Source organism: Cynocephalus volans, chromosome 10 (assembly GCF_027409185.1).
Source record: "Cynocephalus volans isolate mCynVol1 chromosome 10, mCynVol1.pri, whole genome shotgun sequence".
Taxonomy (NCBI): Eukaryota; Metazoa; Chordata; class Mammalia; order Dermoptera; family Cynocephalidae; genus Cynocephalus; species Cynocephalus volans.
The window spans coordinates 7,818,747-7,837,734 of NC_084469.1; the positions used below are offsets into that span (position 1 = coordinate 7,818,747).

The 18,988-nt window shown below is 38.7% G+C and overlaps 1 protein-coding gene across 1 annotated transcript; it reads right to left on the bottom strand.

The window, feature by feature from the left end:
• Window positions 1–1,055: 1,055 nt before the first annotated feature.
• On the bottom strand, window positions 1,056–16,155 carry ZNF652 (zinc finger protein 652). Its single transcript, XM_063112497.1, has 5 exons — window positions 15,163–16,155; window positions 12,608–12,755; window positions 12,144–12,259; window positions 11,369–11,513; window positions 1,056–2,143 (listed from the first exon to the last, which is right to left on the bottom strand). Exons 1-5 carry the CDS (start codon window positions 16,066–16,068, stop codon window positions 1,632–1,634), a joined length of 1,827 nt encoding a protein of 608 aa, XP_062968567.1. The 5' UTR covers window positions 16,069–16,155; the 3' UTR covers window positions 1,056–1,631.
• Window positions 16,156–18,988: the final 2,833 nt, after the last annotated feature.

The window sequence follows — 18,988 nt, forward strand, 5'->3', positions numbered from 1 at the left end:
AAGTGACCTAGCCTTGAAACTCAGTTCTCTGAGATGAAGAAATACAAAATTTTTAGCTACACTGAGTCTGTATAAATTTGCTTAGTTAAATGTAACCAATGTTAGCCCTTCTGTTCAGCCTTTCCTATGATAAGCTCCTGGTTCACCATGCTCTTTTGAAGTTCCCTAAACTTGAGAAGTAACCAGCCTAGAGGTATTAGAGGTGCTGCTGTCTTTATCACCGAGGAACACTGCTATCACATAGACATTTGCAGAGGACAGGGCAATAAAACATAGTTTTCCCTCACTACAAGTTAAACTGTGTTAAAATAACTCAAAGTTGTGAACATGTCCACATTTGATATAAAACAGACATTTAAAATCTCACAACCAATTTGTCTTCTCATCCAAATTTCTCAGCCAATATCAGCAACATCATGTTTGTAATTTTAGTTTACTATTTTAGCTTCTCATAACAATCCTAGAAAAATAACGCAACCTCAAAACAAGAGACTTCACTTTGTCATCCCACATAAGTGAACTATGAATATAGTTCCTAAGGGAAGTGAGAAACAGATGTGACTGAAATGAAACAGTCTCCACTACTTCTTCCTCTTGATGGTGAGCAGCTTTACTGAGATTTTCACATGTAAGCCTTAGGTGACTTCCCTGGAAAAGGCCCAACCCCCTGCAAATCATTTCATGTAAACGCACTAATTGAACCAAATGGAACATGGGGACAGGAGCATGTCAGTGAGCCTAACAGACATTTCAGAGTTAAGCAGAGACTTAAAAGCTACCATGTGCTTAGGCCAAGTTCTGAAAGCAAAACCTCATTTTTGCAATAACCTGGTCTGGAGACCCTCTCAGATACGTCTAGTTTCTGAAGCACCTTTGAGTTGTACGGATGTAAGGATAATTATAGAAGTTATATGCATCTTTAACAATCACATTTTGATGATTATAAAAATTTTTTCTATTTTACAACATACGTTCAGCTACACTGAAAAAATTACACCGCTTATTGAAATACATTTCATTTAGAAACAGACTACTAAAGAAGTCTATACAAAAACTCTAAAATAATTTCTGTAGTAAAATAAAGAGTGCGTTAGGAGAGCTACACAAAGAAGGAAATTCCCATCTTTCTCTATAATGCTTGATATACTGTGAAACACGGCCAGCTCAACTTTGTAGCCAGCACCAAAAGGTGAAAAAATTCATTACGATACACAGTGATACAATTAATGCTCTGGATTAATCTCACAGCCTTCCCGATTAGTACAAAGGAAACCAGGCCTACCCCTCTTTGAGGAGAAGTCCAAGATATAAAAGCAAGCATACCTCATCAGCTGATATGAAATTATAAAATTCCACAAGTCTGAGTATTCGAAATTTATAAAAGTCATCAGAAAATGCAAGCAAACTGGGCTTTAGTTCGGTGGTTCCCCTGATTTAGATGACAGTTCCCTCTGTGAGCTTAAGGTAGTCTTCTTATTCATTCCCTTGGATCTGTTGATTCACCAAGACAATAACAAAGCTCTTGGTGGAGGCTGAGGAGAGCCTGAGAACTACAGAAATGCTCCCAACTCCCTCTCTGTAAACAGACATGGGAACAAAACTGCTGGAGAACACACTTAAGGAGACGGATGTTAATGATGCTGTGCTGAACTGTTCTTCTCTGCCAGGTGCCGCAGAAAGTTGTCCTCACTCTGGCCTCTATGATTTAAAGGCTCACTCTTAAAGAGAGCTGGAGGTGGGGGGAGGTGAGGGACTGGAGGGATAGGAAGGTGGTGTGGGTGGTGAGGGTGTGGGTGGATGTGAAGGTGCGAGAAGGGGTGGGGAATGGGCCGAGGGGGAAGAGTGCTTACAGGGTTCATACTGATCGGAGGGGCTGGGGTTGTGGTTGTGTTCACCACAGAAGGAATAGGGGTGGCTGGGGAAGTTGTAAGTGGTATCTGGACAGCAGGCGGCATATTCACAGGGCTGGTCACTCGAAAGCACTTCTCCTTGTGGGCCTTAAGCATGTTGGAGAAGCGGAACCGCTGGCCACACACATCACATGGATAGGGCTTCTCGCCTGTGTGAGTTCTGCGGTGCCTCTTCATGTTGGGGCGGCTGGTGAAGCTTTTGCCACAGATTTCACAGATAAAGGGTTTCTCTCCTGAGATGAACACAGACAAGAAATGATTAACATACTAGGCGGTAATTATGTGCTCATGCTGTTCTTCCTATTTAAAATAGAGATTACCACTTCTCTGCCTCATAGCATATCATATTCTAAGTCTTAAAGAGTTCCCCCAAGTTGAGACTTAACGGATCAGAGTAAATTCAAGTAAAACTTACATACAATCTACCATCGGGGCTTGGTTAAAAGAAAGAGGAGGAGGAAGAGAGGATGATTATGTTAGTGATCCTACACATCCTACACAAAGAACCATTCAAATGGCTTTCTTGTGCTCAAGGGAATTATTATCAAAGATGAATCTCTGCCTCCAAATTTAGGCAAGTTAATATGCAAGCCACTTCTGACATCCCAACCAAAAGTAAGACATTGCTGAAAATGTCCTGTGGAGCTTATCTGTTCTCTTCATGACTACTTACACAGAATCCTCAGCATGTAGCTTGCTTTTTGTTATTGGACGTGGAAAATGCTGGCCTGACTCACCCTACAACATGAATTTCACACTGCAGTGTTTCTCAAAGCGAGTGATCCTGGCATTACTGCAGACAATTCTTCATTATGAGGGACAGTTTGGCATATTAGCTTACTAAATGCCCCCAAGAGATTCTGACAATCAAAAATGTCCCTACACCATTTCCAAATGTGGGGAGGGAAAGGGGTTATTGCTCCTGGCTGAGAACCACTGGGCCAATGAATCAAAAAGGACACAGAATTCCACAGTTCTAAAGGCACTTAGGGGGGAAATTAGGTTTGGGGTCTGAGTGCTTAATTTTTAAGCTTCCTAACTTTCCCTTGGATTTATTGCTTAGTTCCATGCTATATCAGCCTTCTTTTCTGCCCAGATTACAGAGAGAAAACAAAATGATTTTCTGAATATATATGCCCATCAATCATTTCACATGGAATACTGAGATGAAGTGTGGAGTACCCATGTATATGCACCTTCGTGACAACATGCTTGTACTCAATTCCTGTATCAATTCTCAATGTATGAAACACATATCTTTAACTCCTGCTACGAGTCTGCTGTTACTCCAATTGCTGCTCCCTCTCCTTCCAACAGGTGTGCTTATTCCACTCTGTGTACTGAATCTTACTGTGTACTAGGCACTGCTCTAATTGCTTGATGTCTATTAACCTTGATGATCCTAACAGTGACCTATGAGATAGGTATATTATTATCCCAATTTTACTGATGAGGAAATTAAGAAACTTGTACAAAGGTATGTGCTAATCTAGTCAGGATTTAAAACACTGCAGTCTGGCTCCAGGGTCCCTGCTTTTGACATATAAACCACAGCATTTCACACCTCAGTGTGAATTTTGGCACAGGAAGGTATGTATTTTCTTACTGTTTCCCCCCACTTTGGGACCCCTTCTGATACTAGGAGCAAACACCTCTTCCCCACATCATGGTCCTATTTTTTCTCTCCATCTTCTCATTCTAGTAGAAAACTGACATCTCCTAGTGCCCTCTTCCATGGAAGCCAGAATTTTTCTCACTTCCCTGAGAGATCTAATTGAAGAGTCAGAAGGGATCAATTTTCCCTGTAATCACCAGTACCATTTTCAGACAATCATATTTCTCTTATCTTTCTGCTTTTCATTATTCAATCACTGCCACTGCTAGGCTCTTCACTGTGATTCATACTCATCTTCCTGGATGAGTTCTGAGCCCAGCTTGTTTTTCTTCTTTTTAATCCATTTCCTTCAATCATCTTAAAACCTTCAAATTTTATGTTAAATAAAATTGATTAAATCAGTTATGGTATATACACCTGATGGAAAATGCCACTGAAAAATGCTATAAAGTACAGAAATGTAATAACAAGAAAATCTATAATCTATTAAGATTATCTATAACCTATTAAGTAAAACAGGTGAGTTGTGAAAATGTAAACATAGTATTATCCACCTTTAATGAAAAATATGCATAGGGGCCGGTCCATGGCTCACTTGGGAGAGTGTGGTGCTGATAACACCAAGGCCGTGGGTTTGGATCCCTATATAGGGATGGCCGGTTAGCTTACTTCGGAGAGCGTGGTGCTGACAACACCAAGTCAAGGGTTAAGATCCCCTTACCGGTCATCTTTAAAAAAAAAAAAGTATGCATAGAAAAAATATGGAAAGAAATACAGCAGATGTTACCAGTGATGACCTAGGTAATGAGATTATTGGTGATGTTTTATTTTATTTCATATGCTAATATGCATTTTCTGTTTTTCTAAAGTAATCATGATTTACTTGCACAATAAAATGTTTTAAAAGCACACCTGTTTGATAACCTACTAAACCCCTGGACCTCCCACTCCCTGACTCTCCGGAGTTAGTATTCTTCACTCCCAACAGCCATATGGAAAGAGAGCCAAAGGACATAATCTTTGAATTATTAGTCTAGTATAAGCACTTGATTCACCAATCACTTCTTAGGCATACTAGACACTACTCACAAAGAACATGCATTTATTAAAAGTTTACTGAATATATGAACATTTAACTTTCTGTTATGTGCTCAAACCCCAATCCTGAATTCTCTAATAATCTCTCATTTGTAGTCTTCTAGGCTATAAATGATTTGCCACAGAAGACAAAAAACTATTAGAACTAGAATACCACAAATCCACAGGTTAAAATTAAAACTGGTCCCTTTTACTGCTTAATAATATCTGATTAATTTGTTGGTGTCCTACTAAATTTTCCATACTTGTTGTTCCAGACCTTCACTTGGCCCCACCTACCTCTACCTCTCATTATTCATTAGGCCCCATCTCCTAATTGTGCCAATGGTTGATGTTAAGGTTCCTCTGAAACCTCAAGGTAACAATACAACGAAGCTGACACAAGGAAAAATTAAGATCTAACATTTGAAATCAACCACCTGTACAATGTCCCACTTTAAAGAACAGCTGGTAAATGGATGGCTAGAAGATACAGTAACAGCTAAATTCATAAAGGTAACTAGAAAAGCATGTACATTAATATATCTAAAGATATACCTAATAGATAAAGCTAATTTAACTGTAAAAAACAGTATTGTAATGAGTCTGAAGAAAGAACATTATAAATGAAGTCAGAGAATCTGCAGGGAGATAGAAAAGAAAAAGAATTTGGCTAGTTATTTTGTGCACTGCTCAAAGGAAAAAGAAATCTGGCCAATAAACACAAGCATTCCAGTCTGCTTAGTGGGAATATCCTTGAGCAGCATCAGAAATTCATATATCTACATATCTATGGACCGGCCCGTGGCTCACTCGGGAGAGTGTGGTGCTGATAACAACAAGGCCACAGGTTTGGATCCCTATATAGGGATGGCTGGTTTGCTCACTGGCTGAGCGTGGTGCTGACAACACCAAGTCAAGGGTTAAGATCCCCTTACTGGTCATCTTTAAAAAAAAAAAAAGAAAAAAAGAAATTCATATATCTATATATCTTACTTAAATCTCTCTCTTGAGCTTTACCCCATTTTTCAAACTACTTACTGAATATCTTCACTTGAATGTCCTATAATTATCTCAAAACTGACAAGTGCAAAATTAAATTCATTACCTAACTTAGTAAACTTGCTCCTCCCTCCACTATTCTCTATCTTGACAAGTGGTATAAAGTCCCAAATCTGGGACTAACCCTTGAATCTAATCAATCAAGTTAATTCAACTCTACCTTGTCTATTGCATTACTTTCATCCACTGCTATTACCACAGTTCATATCATCACAATCCTTCACCTGGATTATGCAATATCCACCTGATTGATTTCACCATTTTTTTTTTCTTTTGGTGGCTGGCTGGTATAGGGATCTGAACCCATGACCTTGGTGTTACAAGGTTGTGCTCTAAACAACTGAGCGAACTGGCCAGTTCTCTGATTTCACCATTTCTGTTCCTGCTCCCTACTCTCCAGTCCATTCTCCACACTGTAGCGAAAATGAACTTTCAAATAGCTGTGTCACACTCTGCTTAAAAACATTCAAGAACTTCCCACTGTCCTTAAAGTCCAAACATTTTTACATGGTTATGGGGTTCTTTGTGATCTGGTACCTACTTACTGCTCTCCAGTATCACATCTTATCATACTCCTTGCCCCCACACACATCCATCAAACTCTAGCCAACTTCTTTTTCTTACAAGTTCCATGTACTTACTATGCTCTCACCACCAAACCACAGTTATGCCTTGCTTGCCTATCACCCCAATCTGACTCTAAGCTCTGTGGACTTTGGGATTATTTCAGTCTTGCTCACCACAGTAGTCCCATTAGTAGATTCTTAATAAATACTTATAAGTAAATATTTGTTAATTCTAAGACATGCATCTCCCCCACATTTTAACATCTCTGAAACTGACATACAATTTATAACCAATGGTATGTCTTTGTTTAATTTCCAGCATTTTCTTAGCAACATATAAATTAAATCTGTGTTACAACTGACGGCTTCTTGGATTTGATGAAGTATGGTACTCACCATGAGGATCATTCAATTACCTTCTTTTGTTCTAATTACCTGTCCCTGACAATCTTCTGATTATAATTTAATTTAGCTTCTAATACAGATTTTTCTTTAGGATATGCTGTTTAAAGAACATTAAGAGTTCTGAACTACTTGACCCTCAGCTTTTTCTCTTTCTTTCTTTTTTTTTAAAGAACCGAGTTGGTTCAGGTTACTCATAGCCTGAGACACCAACTAGTGAGACGGCAGCTGAGACATCACTCAGAAGTCTCCTCTATTTATCCAGCAAACAGATTCCATTTGGAGAGATGGGATGGTTATGGTTGCGTCAGGGATGCATTCAGGTGCAGCAAACCCAGTGAAGGAAGGACGGGGTGTTCCTTCAGGTCCAATAGTTCACAGCAGTCACAAAATTTGGAAACTCTTTGGGAGTCAGCCTAACCACGGCTTGATGTTGGACCACACCAGCATAACCAAACCATGTGCCAAGAGTCTTACTAACATAGTCCTCTGCATCCTTATACTTGACTATCTCTAGAGCCACCGACCTGCTCAAGATGGTACCATCCATGCACTGGTCGAGATCCATATTGTGTTATATGTGATCATCCAGGTGCCTTTTGCTACTATGTGGATCTGTTCCATAAGATCTTTCCTGGGGGACTGGAAGGGAATGTTGAGCAACTGGCAAACAAGTGTACCAAGCCTGGGCTGGGAGTTGATCCAGTCTACTGTGGCTCCAGACTGATAACCGAGAAGGAGGTCTGCCATGTCTTTGTGCTCTTGCCAACCGAGACCACGAATGCGTTGAATCTCTTTCGGTCCTGCTCAGCATTGGCTCACACTATACCCGAGGATCCAATAACTACACCTATCAGTATGTCACAAATAACCTTGTAAACTGAAGCGATTTCTGCCATAGAAAAATCAGGAGTTCTCTCTTTAAAATCAGAATGGAATAGAATTCTTGTGGGGGCAACTCTTGGTACTCTCTTTTCATAGACTCGCACACCCGTCCTCTTAGGAACACCAACACCTTTAAAAGCATTGCATAAACCTTCAATGACAAAGCATAAGAAGATGAGCCCTGGAGTGACATCACTGAACTTGCTTCTCCACTCTGCGTTGAGCATTGACTTTGTATTTCTCTCTAGGTCCTCGTTCTTTCCGATTCCTGGCGACTCTGTTTCTGCAACACCTGGAAAGCCCCTCACTTTCCCTGTGATAGACGAGAATTCACCCCCTTCCTGCATCGGAGGATCCTCCTCGCCACCATCAGAGAAGGGCCTTTTGCTTGGATTTCGCATTGCTGTTGGTTCATAGAGTTTATGATTGAGTGAGGTTCCGACCCTCAGCCTTTTCACTGTAAATTAATAAATTAGCAATTTTATTTATATATCATTAGGACTACTTAGCACCTATCATCCCTCTCTGATCCTGATCTGCTTGAGTACACTGACAAATCCTGGAAGCTGAGAACCAGATCCTAGAACGGTGCTTTTTACACTCATGAAGTCCTGTGTATCCGTCTATTTTATTACTTGCTACATTAAATTTACATCAGAATCATTAAGTGTATGATACTGGAGTCAAACTGCCTTGGACCAGTTAGTTAATCTCTGAGCCTCAGTTTCCTCATCTGAAAAATAAAGATAACAATCTACCTAATAGGTTATTGTGATAGAAAACACAAGTGAATAGTATCTAGCCCATAGTAGACACTCACTGCGTTTTAGCTGCTATTATCATCATCATCGTCACCACCACCACCACCACCACCATTACCATTCATCAGGTTGTAAGTTCCTTGAGGGCAGAAATTGGGTATTAATTCATTCTTGTGTCCCTAGACACTTAGCACTGTGTGTGGTACAAGGAGAATCAGCAAGTATTCTACTTTGAACTCATCCCATGTCCACACATCCTAGGAAACCCTGCCTGATGGCTGGTCATCTTCCCTAGATAAGATCTCCCTCACTTCTCTTTAACTGCAAAGAAACAGCTCAATCAATGTCAGTTCCCACAATGGCCTTAATCCCCACCAAAACATACTGCTGTCTCTAACTGTGGTTTCATCCTGCCTTAAAAGACCTATCTCTTTTCTTCTCTTAAGCTAACGCTTCTCCTGTACCCTCTCAGGTACTCCTGTCTTTCTTATTTAATACCAAGAACAAGAGGCCTACAGAGGCCGCACGATTCTGCTAGTGAGTGGCATTGCCAGAATTGTCCAAATCCACCATCCAGCCACTTTCCCAATTTGAGTATTACAAATAATACTGAAAGACAGATGACAAACCACGGGAAAGTATTTCAATATTGGTGTTAAACAAGGTCCAGCATATTTAATATATAAAGAGCTACTATAAATAAGGAACACTGCAATGGAAAAATGAACACAGAAAAGACACAAGCAATTCAGAAAAGAAAATATACAGATACCCAATAAGCACATGAAAAAATGTTCAATCTTATTTAGTAACTAAATAAATGCAAATTAATACAAGAAGCCATTTCTTACCTATCAAATCAGCAAGGATTTTATCTACTATTAGAAAGGGCTGGGGAAATAAGTGTTTTCATGCACAGCTGGAAGGAGTATATGTGGAGGGTTCTTTTGCAATACATACCACCATGTCTTAAAAAATGTATACATCTCTTTGCCCTAAGAATCCCACTTCCAGGAATTTATCCTAAGTAAATAATCATGGATGTGTTGGCCAAAAAGCTGTTTATCACAGTATTATTTATAACAGTAGGAAAACTGGAAACAGAAATAACCTAAATGTCTGACAGGGAACTGGCTTAATAAATGGAGAACACATCTATTAGTTTATTGGATAGTTATAAAAGGTTATACTGATATTTTAAATGAGGTAATGTATGTAAAGCACTTAAGATAATGTCTGGCACATATGTGCATAGTAAACGATGACTATGATTACAGCAAATTTACAAGAAGAAATATTATACAGCCATTAAAATTATATTCCTGATAACGACATAATACAGTAAAATAAAAAGCAGGTCACAATAGAGTACAAAGACTCAATTTTTGTTTTATTATATGCATAAACACAAACACTTATGCCTGGCTATATGTGTGTTAAGAAACTGAAGACTTTTTTTTAATGGGTGTATGCCAAAATGTTAACCGTGGTGATCTCTTGGTGGTGATAATTTAATTTTGTTTACAGTTTTCATAGTTTCTAATATACTTTAATAAGTATATATTACTCTTTTAATGAGAAAGATAAAAATTTAAGTGAATTTAGGTGGTTGTATTCCTTTACAAAAATAAGAAATGATCAGCTTGCTTATTTGGTCAAAGAAGAATACTTAACATAAAATTTTATTCAAGAACTAAAATAATCAGGAAATACACACTTTGGCTCCATGTTACGGACATTTAAGGGACTGAAGGAAAAAAAGGACAAAGGGGAAGAAAGAAAGAGAAAGAAATGCAGAAGGATAAGGAGGGAGGAAGGAATGGGGAGAAGAACACACAAGGACACAGGCCAAGAGGTGGACTCAAGTGTCGGAGGCTCTTTCAGTCACGCGATGTTTGCCAAGCACCTACCCACCAAGCACTGCGTGAATGTGATAAAACTTCTGTCTTCAAAAACATTTATGTTCTGTGTAGTTCCAGTTTCTTGACAAATACCAGAAAAACTGAATCCTAAAAGTGACTCAATTAGAACGAAGAGCCTACTGAATAGACACCAAATTATAAGAGCAGAATCTGTTAAATACTCTGATATATCCTGCTTTCTACTTGGGCAATGTCTTCAAAGTTATCATTACCTTTTGAGGTCTAATTTAACTAATTAATCTGCTCTCATGACTCTTCTAGCCTAGCCCTTAATATTTGAGGGTCCTCTGCTGTGAGTGAGAAAGAAGCCCACCAGGCAGGCATTTTTCTTTGGACTTCAACAGAGAAATGGGAACTAAAATCCAGCCATGGGCATAATTTCCCCACCACTAGGCTAAGCAAAAAGAACAGCAGGCTAAGCAAGATAACTCCTTGTGATTATTTCTAGCTCTGCTACTCTGTAGACTAATAGAACCTAGACTCCTATAATTAGATTTAGAAACCTGAAAAATGCTTCATGCTCTTCAATTTGTGCAAAGACAGCTAATCCCAGAACATCAAGTTCAGACTGAGATACAATGATAGTGTTTACAAGGGGAGCTATTGTTTTAGCTAGTTCTCTGGAAGCTGGATAATCAAATGCTTACAAGATTCAAATCCATGCTAGGGAGCATATGCCCCTAAAAACACAAAGTGGTATAATATTATTTAATCTCATTTAATGGATGTGTTCCTGGAAAGTAGTGAATTTTAGTAAATCAAATTCAATCAAACTTTAAGAATACTGACAGTATATTCTATTTAAAGCAGTCAGTGGCCTCCATCTTTTTAAGATCCGAAATCCCTTCCTTAGAAAAATGATACATGTACATGCACAAAATAAGTTTCATACAATTTCAGGAGTTCCTGAACCCCAAGTAAAGCACCCACTGTCTTAAAGGAACTTGCACTGAAAAGGCATTCCCAAATAATCCTTTTTCAAATAAGCAGAGTTATGAAAGTCTAATATTTCGGTATAATAAATCTGTATTTTTAACACATCAGGTTAACTTAAAGTGGGATTTTCACTTAGGATGCAGATCTATAGTTTAGATTCCTTAAAAAACAGACCCACAGATGATCAACAAGTGCATGAGACATATCTGTACCTTTCCCAAGAAATTCTTACCAGTGTGTGTTTTCATGTGTTCGTCGAAGTACTGCTTCATGTTGAAATCCTTGCCACACCACTGGCACATGAACTGTTTGTGCCCAATGTGGATGCTCATGTGGGAGCGTAGCTGGTACTTGTATTGAAACCTTTCGTCACAGTTCTGCATTGGACACAGTGGAGATTTTTGAATGCCAAGCGTAGTAACTTTACCTGAGCCCACCCTAACATAGTCTCTGACATTAGGTTTATTTTTCATACTCAAAATAGAAGCAACTTGTGTCAGCTATTTGGCTTTACTAAATTTCTATAGCTGAGTTACTAATAAAGGGGAAATTTTCTCATATAATTATCCGTGAAGTATATTCAACTTCTCTGAATCACTGAGAAAAGAAAAATAAGTCATTATGTGTTATTCCCAAGTTATCTGAATCTAAGAGAGTTAACACTGTGTTAAAAATGACATTTCTGGGCCGAGCCCGTGGCGCACTCGGGAGAGTGCGGTGCTGGGAGCGCGGCGACGCTCCCGCCGTGGGTTCGGATCCTATATGGGAATGGCTGGTGCATTCACTGGCTGAGTGCCGGTCACGAAAAAGACAAAAACAAAACAAAACAAAACAAAAACCATTTCTCTACCTAGCAGTAAGAGAACACACAAAGCTCACAGCACATGTCTGAGGGTTCCGTGGAATGCAGCCTTGTGCCTTGTACTCCAGCACACCTCTCTCACTGCTCCACTGTCTAGACAAACGCTAGCCCCTAGGCCTAGGCCTGTGGGTAGCACATTCCTTACCTCGCATCTGAAGGGCTTCTCTCCAGAATGCTGCAAGGAGTGCACCTTGAGTGACATACTGCGTTTAAATGATTTTCCACAGGTTTCACATGTAAATGGCATGTCTTTTGTGTGTGCTGCAACACAGAATGCACTTATACTCAAAACAAGTCCACCAAAAAGCTCAAACTGGAAAAGACAGATGTCCTACTGGAGGGCAATTATGCCATTTGATTTGTGATGCCTTAATAGTGATGCTCTAAAGAGAAAAATAAGTAACAATGCTGTAAAGTAACCTGGGTGTGGAAGACTATACCATTCAATTTGGTGATGCTTACTGAAGACATGTTGCATTTAGTTTCAACATGTCAAAACTGATTAAAGTAAGGCAGTTCCTCATATCCTGCCCAATCCAGAGCATAAAGCACACTGAAGAAGAAGGGAAAATTACAGGCGTGAGAGAAAAAAAAAAAGAAAAAACTTACCAACCATGTGTTTCCGCACATGAGCCATGGTATAGAATTTCTTTTCACAAATTTCACAGGAAAATTTCTTTTCTGCATATCCATGGACAATCTTGATATGTTCATGAAGGGACCAGAGTTTCTTGAATGATTTGTTACAGGAAACACACTGAACAGGATAAATAGAAATAATCTTTATTTATTGGGTCTTGCAGATAAGCCATACCAGCCTACTGGCAGATGAAATGGATGTGCTTTAGATTCACAGCTCAAGCTCAGAATCCAGATCAATGCTATTTCTCCACGGAGTCCAGATTCCAACACCAACACCTGTATGTTCTTTTACAGACCCTTTGGAAGTATGAAAACAATGGCAAAAACTAAGACAAGCAGAAGTGGAAAGTTCCACTAATATCAAAGAATTGACTGCTATTAAGGAGTTAGTCTTGTACCTGTGAGAAGAACCTTCTAGTTTTTTAAATACATGGATTACCAAGTATGGCTGCCTCCTACACATGGGTCACCATGCAGTTAACAGGTATTTAATTAGGGGATACAAACTAATTTTAAATTAGCAGAGATAAAAACAAGATAAAACAAAATATATATTAATGGTTATAGATCTGTAGGAATATAAAACTTTTTATACCTAGAAAATACATTTGGAACCTTCATTACCACAAATAATTGAGATTTTATTATATTTTCTCAAATCTAACTTACTCTATTAAACGTTTTGCTCTGACAGAATTTAATATAACCTCTAAACTATAAGTATCATTCTCTCTTTTCCCTATGGCCCAGTTCCAGAGCTCTTCTACATATATCTATAGGAAATGCATACCACACTGCCTAGTCTCTTGTATTATGAATCATCAATAGCATGGAATATCAGGCTTAAAGTATATCAAAATAAAATATCTGTGGTTAAAGCAAAACATCACCAGCAAGTTCTCAGGAATCATCAGATTCTGGGATACTTAAGGGAACAAGTTAGTATTCTCTGTAAATAAAGATCTCTGAATATCACCGTAACTTCAGGAAACAAGAACTCTGAGTTAAAAGATAAGTCTCCAGTTGAATACTGCTCTAGAGAAAGGACAGACTATTCCTATAAGCCATTTTGTGGGGCAGGGTTTTACTATTTACTTGTTACCAGGTCATCAGGATTATTAGGATCTATATGTAAGAACAAAGCACAATGTTCTTTAGGAATGTAAAGACAGCTCATTTAGTAGAATCCACAAAACCTAAACAAAACTTTAAAAGTAGTATTATGAGGAATAGCTAGGAAAGTCACAAAAAAGAATTTATTAAATATTTTCTTTTCTGTAACTTAATAAAACAAATTTAAGCTAGAAAACTATATATAAAGATCAAGAACACCTTTTCAGTGATGAATCATTACAGAAACCAAGTGTGACCCCTAGGGTGCAGCACTGCTTCACACTCCCTTTGGTCCAAACTGTTACAACCAATTCATGCCCAAGTGAGGGCACTGGCAGCTACTGGAGGATATGGGCGCCATGACTCAGTCTTCTTTTATTTTCCCAGCATGTCAGAGATCAAGTCACAACCGATGAATCAAAAGCAGTGAATTTTAACAAACATAATTTATATCTTTAAAAACTCTCTTTAAAGCAAATCAAGATGAAAAGTGAAACTTAAAGGTAATTACCAATATTAGCAGCACTCCAAAAAACAAACCAAAACAATTTATCTTTCAAAGTTTAGCTTAAATATGGTACAAAGTATTTCCATTTTACATATCTTATGGAAACATTAATAGACTTACCTTTTATGAATATCCAGTAATATGCAATCACATGTGCAAATCAATATAACTGCAATCCACTCAATATAATTAGCACACCTCTTAACCTATCACAACATTGTCCTTTCAAGACACCAGCCTGGTTTGAATACCATGTTTTGTTACCTTAATAATACTGTACAGCAGCATTACATAACCCTACTGCCAGGTGGGCAACATTTTCAACCAGCTCAGCCTCTGTTTAAAGTTTGCATATTCCCATGGGCTCAGCCTCTTGACAAATTTAGTGTTGTCATCTCTCCACAGGTAAAAGCAAACTCACTCCTGAAGATCTTCCATTTCCACAGGTCTGAGTCATTTATGGGTTTTGTCCCCATCAGCTGCACTAGAATCTGGCATCCTTTTAAACCTAGAAATGGGCCTTTCTCTACTCCTGACCTTTACTCAGTATCTCCCACCTTGACAGAGAAGATGCCAGAATGCCATATATTACATGTCCTACAACAGTGAATTTCAGTGCAAAGTCGGTGTTGACTTTACCTCCTGGTCAATCATCTATAACAGATTCCCTGTTCAATGTACCTGGGTTCCCACTAGTCCAGAGTCAGTTACATTTAATGCTTTTGAAATAAAATGTTAAGCCTCAGTTTTGAAAAGACCAAAGCAGGAGCTTTTAAATGATAAATTGGTGAAATCTGTCCCTTCAGCCTCTATTGAATTTATTCTCTTGGGTAGATACCAGATGAATCTGAACAGCCAGGTTCTATCCTGGAAAGTTTGCTTTCTCGGTGATGAAACCTACCTGAATGTTTTTTTCACAGTCTGTTTGCTGGTGAAGGGACAGCTCACTTTCCAGGACAAACTTCTTGCCACATTTATCACAAATCTGCATGCGCCTATGAGTAACGTTCATGTGCTTCTCCAGGTACCAGCGAGTATTAAACACCCTGGGGCACTTCTCACAGGTCAGAGTCTCTTTCTCTTCACACTTAGCTTTCTGGACTGGTGCTTTGGGCTCCTTTGTGGCCCGCTTCTTACGCTTAGGTGGCTCTACACTCTTCCTACGACTTCTTGTAGTTCTGGGAGTAGGGGAAGTGGCAGCTGCAGCAACAGAGGCAGCTCTCCTGGTTCTCCTTTGTGTAACGCTGACTTTCTCCACTATCTTCTCCTTTTTCTTCTGCCTTTCGTTCCCTCCATAGTCATTGCTGTCATCTGTGGCCTCTTCCTCACTCTCTTCCTCTTCCTCCTCACTGCTTGTCTTAAGAACAGGAGTCTCTTTGGACTGAGAAGAGACACCCTTTTCCCCTTTAGATACATTTAATGTTTGATTATTAAGGTTTACCTCCACTATGATCTGCTCCCTTTTGTAAGAGACTTCTTCCTCTTCCTCCTCCTCTTCAGTGTCATCAGAATTCTCCCGGTCTTCTTTAACAGCATGCACATCAGACACTGCTCTTGTCTCCCTGAAATATGGCTGCTCCTCTGTTTCATGGAGATGTGGTTTGCTCATCTTGGTGTCCACTAACACGGAATAAGGACTTCCTGATTCCCTTTTGTACACTTTGGTGGACAGGTCAAGCTCTTGGTTGGCACCATGATAAAAGGTAGATGGCACTTGACCACGACGGCTATCTTCCTGTGCCATCCCTGCTACAAGCACAGCACAGTTTTCAACCAGTTCCTGACAGGAACTGGCTGTGTGGCTCATTGGTAAGTGGCCCAATTTATTAAGCAGTTCAGACTACAGAGAAATAGCTTTAAAAAAAGTAATTATTAAGACTCAAATCTTTCTCCATCCACTAAGAATCATTCAAATTAAAAAAAATATATTCCTGGAACCTGTGTGCAATTCTTCCAGCATTGCAGCACCAGAGTATAAGTCAAAAAAGTTTGGTATTATGGCAAGAGCAGAGCACTAGTGATTTTTTCATTTGAAGATAGCTGCAAGGGACTTGGAGCATCTTATCTACAAAGAAAAGCGAAGACGAAAAAAAAATCAGATACTATTGTTTCATTCTTATAGCATGCATTTAAATCACAACAAACATAGCTTAAAATTATTAAATTCTTTATATACACAATGATTTATATTGTTTAAATGGTTCAGTGTGGGCCATTATTTTACTGGATTATAGGAATTCACAAAGTTTCCGCTAGAATGTAAATTCTGTAACAGTAACAGTCACATCTGTACAGTTCACCAAGATATCCTCAGAGCCTAGCACAGTGCCTAGCACATGATATATATATATGATGAATAAATAAATAGCTACTATTTTATAGCATTCATTATTCTAGATACTATGGGTCATACTGATAGGGCAGAATATATGGTCTCTGTTCTCAAAGTATTACAGTCTAGTTATACAATCTGTGTCATGTATGAAACACACAAGAGCTTTATACTGGCTGGCTTTCTTTCAACATTAATCACTAAGGGCCAGCCCGTGGCTCACTTGGGAGAGTGCGGTGCTGATAACACCAAGGCCACGGGTTCGGATCCTATATAGGGATGGCTGGTTTGCTCACTAGCTGAGCGTGGTGTTGACAACACCAAGCCAAGGGTTGAGATCCCCTTACCGGTCATCTTTAAAAAAACAAAACAAAACAAAAAAAACATTAATCACTACATCTATCACAGTGAGAGCTCACAAAATAAAGGTGGTAGTGGGACAGACACTGTGGACCATGGAAGTAAAGCAGTTAACTGACATTACTACAGAAGAGAAGATAAATGTCTCTGGCCTTAAATAATGTTTAATCTAAGTATAGATATAATTGCTTTCAGGTTTATTAATTTCAAACTTGCTAAGTTTTTAAAATTTGTTCTATGCATAGCTCACAAGAACCACTCAATAACTGGGTGATTTTCTTTTTTTTTTTTTTTTTGACCGGTAAGGGGATTGGAACTCTTGGCTTGGTGTCGTCTGCACCATGCTCAGCCAGTGAGTGCACCGGCCATCCCTTCATAGGATCCAAACCCGCGGCCTCAGCGCTATCAGCACTGCACTCTCCCGAGTGAGCCACGGGGCCAGCCCAATAACTGCATGAGTTTTCATGTGTCATTGCACAGAAGCCTAAATTCTAAGAAACAGTAACTATCAGGTTGATATAGTTCCAAGAAAAATAAAACCATCAATTTAAAAAAAGATTAGAAGGGCACATAATTTGCTTTGTGACATACCTCACACTGCTGTTTAGCCAACCACCTAACCTCTGAGTCATATGACTATTACTGCAAACACATACCCTGTCTAGTTGACAAAAGGAAGTAAACTGGTATTTACTGAATGCCTGCTTTGTGCATAGGCACTGTAAAAGTTTTTTATTATTCATCGTTTCTATTTAATACCTACCACAAAACTTTGGGGTTGATTGTTAAACTTATTTTTTTACAAAAGTAATCAAAAGAAAAAAAGCATCTGTAGTTCTACAAGTTAAATATACCAGCTCTACTTCAACCCGAGTCCCATACCCCAGAGGCAATAATGCTATTCCAGCAGTCCCATTTACTTCCACATTTCTACATAATATGATTCTATTTCTTGCCCTTTTTTTTTCAATTTCAGATATTACCTCTTGTCTCTCACGATAGTGTCCCACCTTATTGTTCCCAACTCTCCCCTTATACTCCCAATATGGTTGTATCACAACTTTCATTTTTTATTTTTTTTATTTTTTTAAAAGATGAACAGTAAGGGGATCTTAACCCTTGATTTGGTGTTGTCAGCACCACGCTCTCCCAAGTGAGCAAACTGGCCCTCTCTACATAGGGATCCAAACCCATGGCCTTATCAGCACCACACTCTCCCAAGTGAGCCACGGGTCAGCCTAGTATCACAACTTTTTAAAAATCAGTATTTATCGCTTATATGATGATGACTATATGAAGTTCACAACTATTTCTATCATTCTTTTGCTATTATCGTCTCTTTCACTTTCTCTCTCATTTTCTTTGTCCTTATGGAATTTTTTTTAAAAACAATTATTTTACTTCCGATTTAGTGGAATTTCAGAAAGAAGTGGTGACAAATGCCACCGTGTTTTACTCAGCATCAGAATAGATACATTTATACTAACTTTGTATTTATAAATGAGAAAGTTATAGCTAACAGAGGCTAAATAATTTGTCTAAGATCACGTATCTATCAAATGACAGAAGCAGTATTTGACTCCAGGCCTGCCTGACTCCAAAGCTCATGGTCTATTTCTACTACAATATATGACACCCCAAAATAATTTAAACTTGATTATTCTTGTAATCACATATCTTTTTGCATCAAATAGTTTCATACTTCATATTTTAAGTAGGAAAATACTAGGTGCCAAAACTTCTGACCCATAGAAATAATGTAAACTACTATATCATTTAGGTAAACTTACTCATATTAATAATCTCAAATTAAGCAAGGGAGGAGACACAGTAAAATTCAATTAGCTAACAAAAGCTGAGTTAAACAAAAATTAGAAAGAAAAAGAAAAAATGAAGAGAAATCTCTGTGGCAGTTACTAATTCATTTTCCAAATATTTCTGGTTCTTGGTCTTCTAGGTACATGGCAAGACTGCATTTTCTAACCTCACCCTTACCCCCCTGTAGTTGGGTAGGGCCATGTGACTATTCCTGGCC

Bases quoted from the DNA above. Each gene is read 5' to 3' on its own strand.
- ZNF652 (XM_063112497.1), bottom strand. From the start codon at position 16,068: ATGAGCCACACAGCCAGTTCCTGTCAGGAACTGGTTGAAAACTGTGCT. The intron at 12,260-12,607 runs GTAAGTTTTTTC...TCTGTGTTGCAG, and splicing joins TGTGCGGAAACACATGGTTG to CACACACAAAAGACATGCCA. The intron at 2,144-11,368 runs GTAAGAATTTCT...TGTTCATCTCAG, and splicing joins ACACATGAAAACACACACTG to GAGAGAAACCCTTTATCTGT.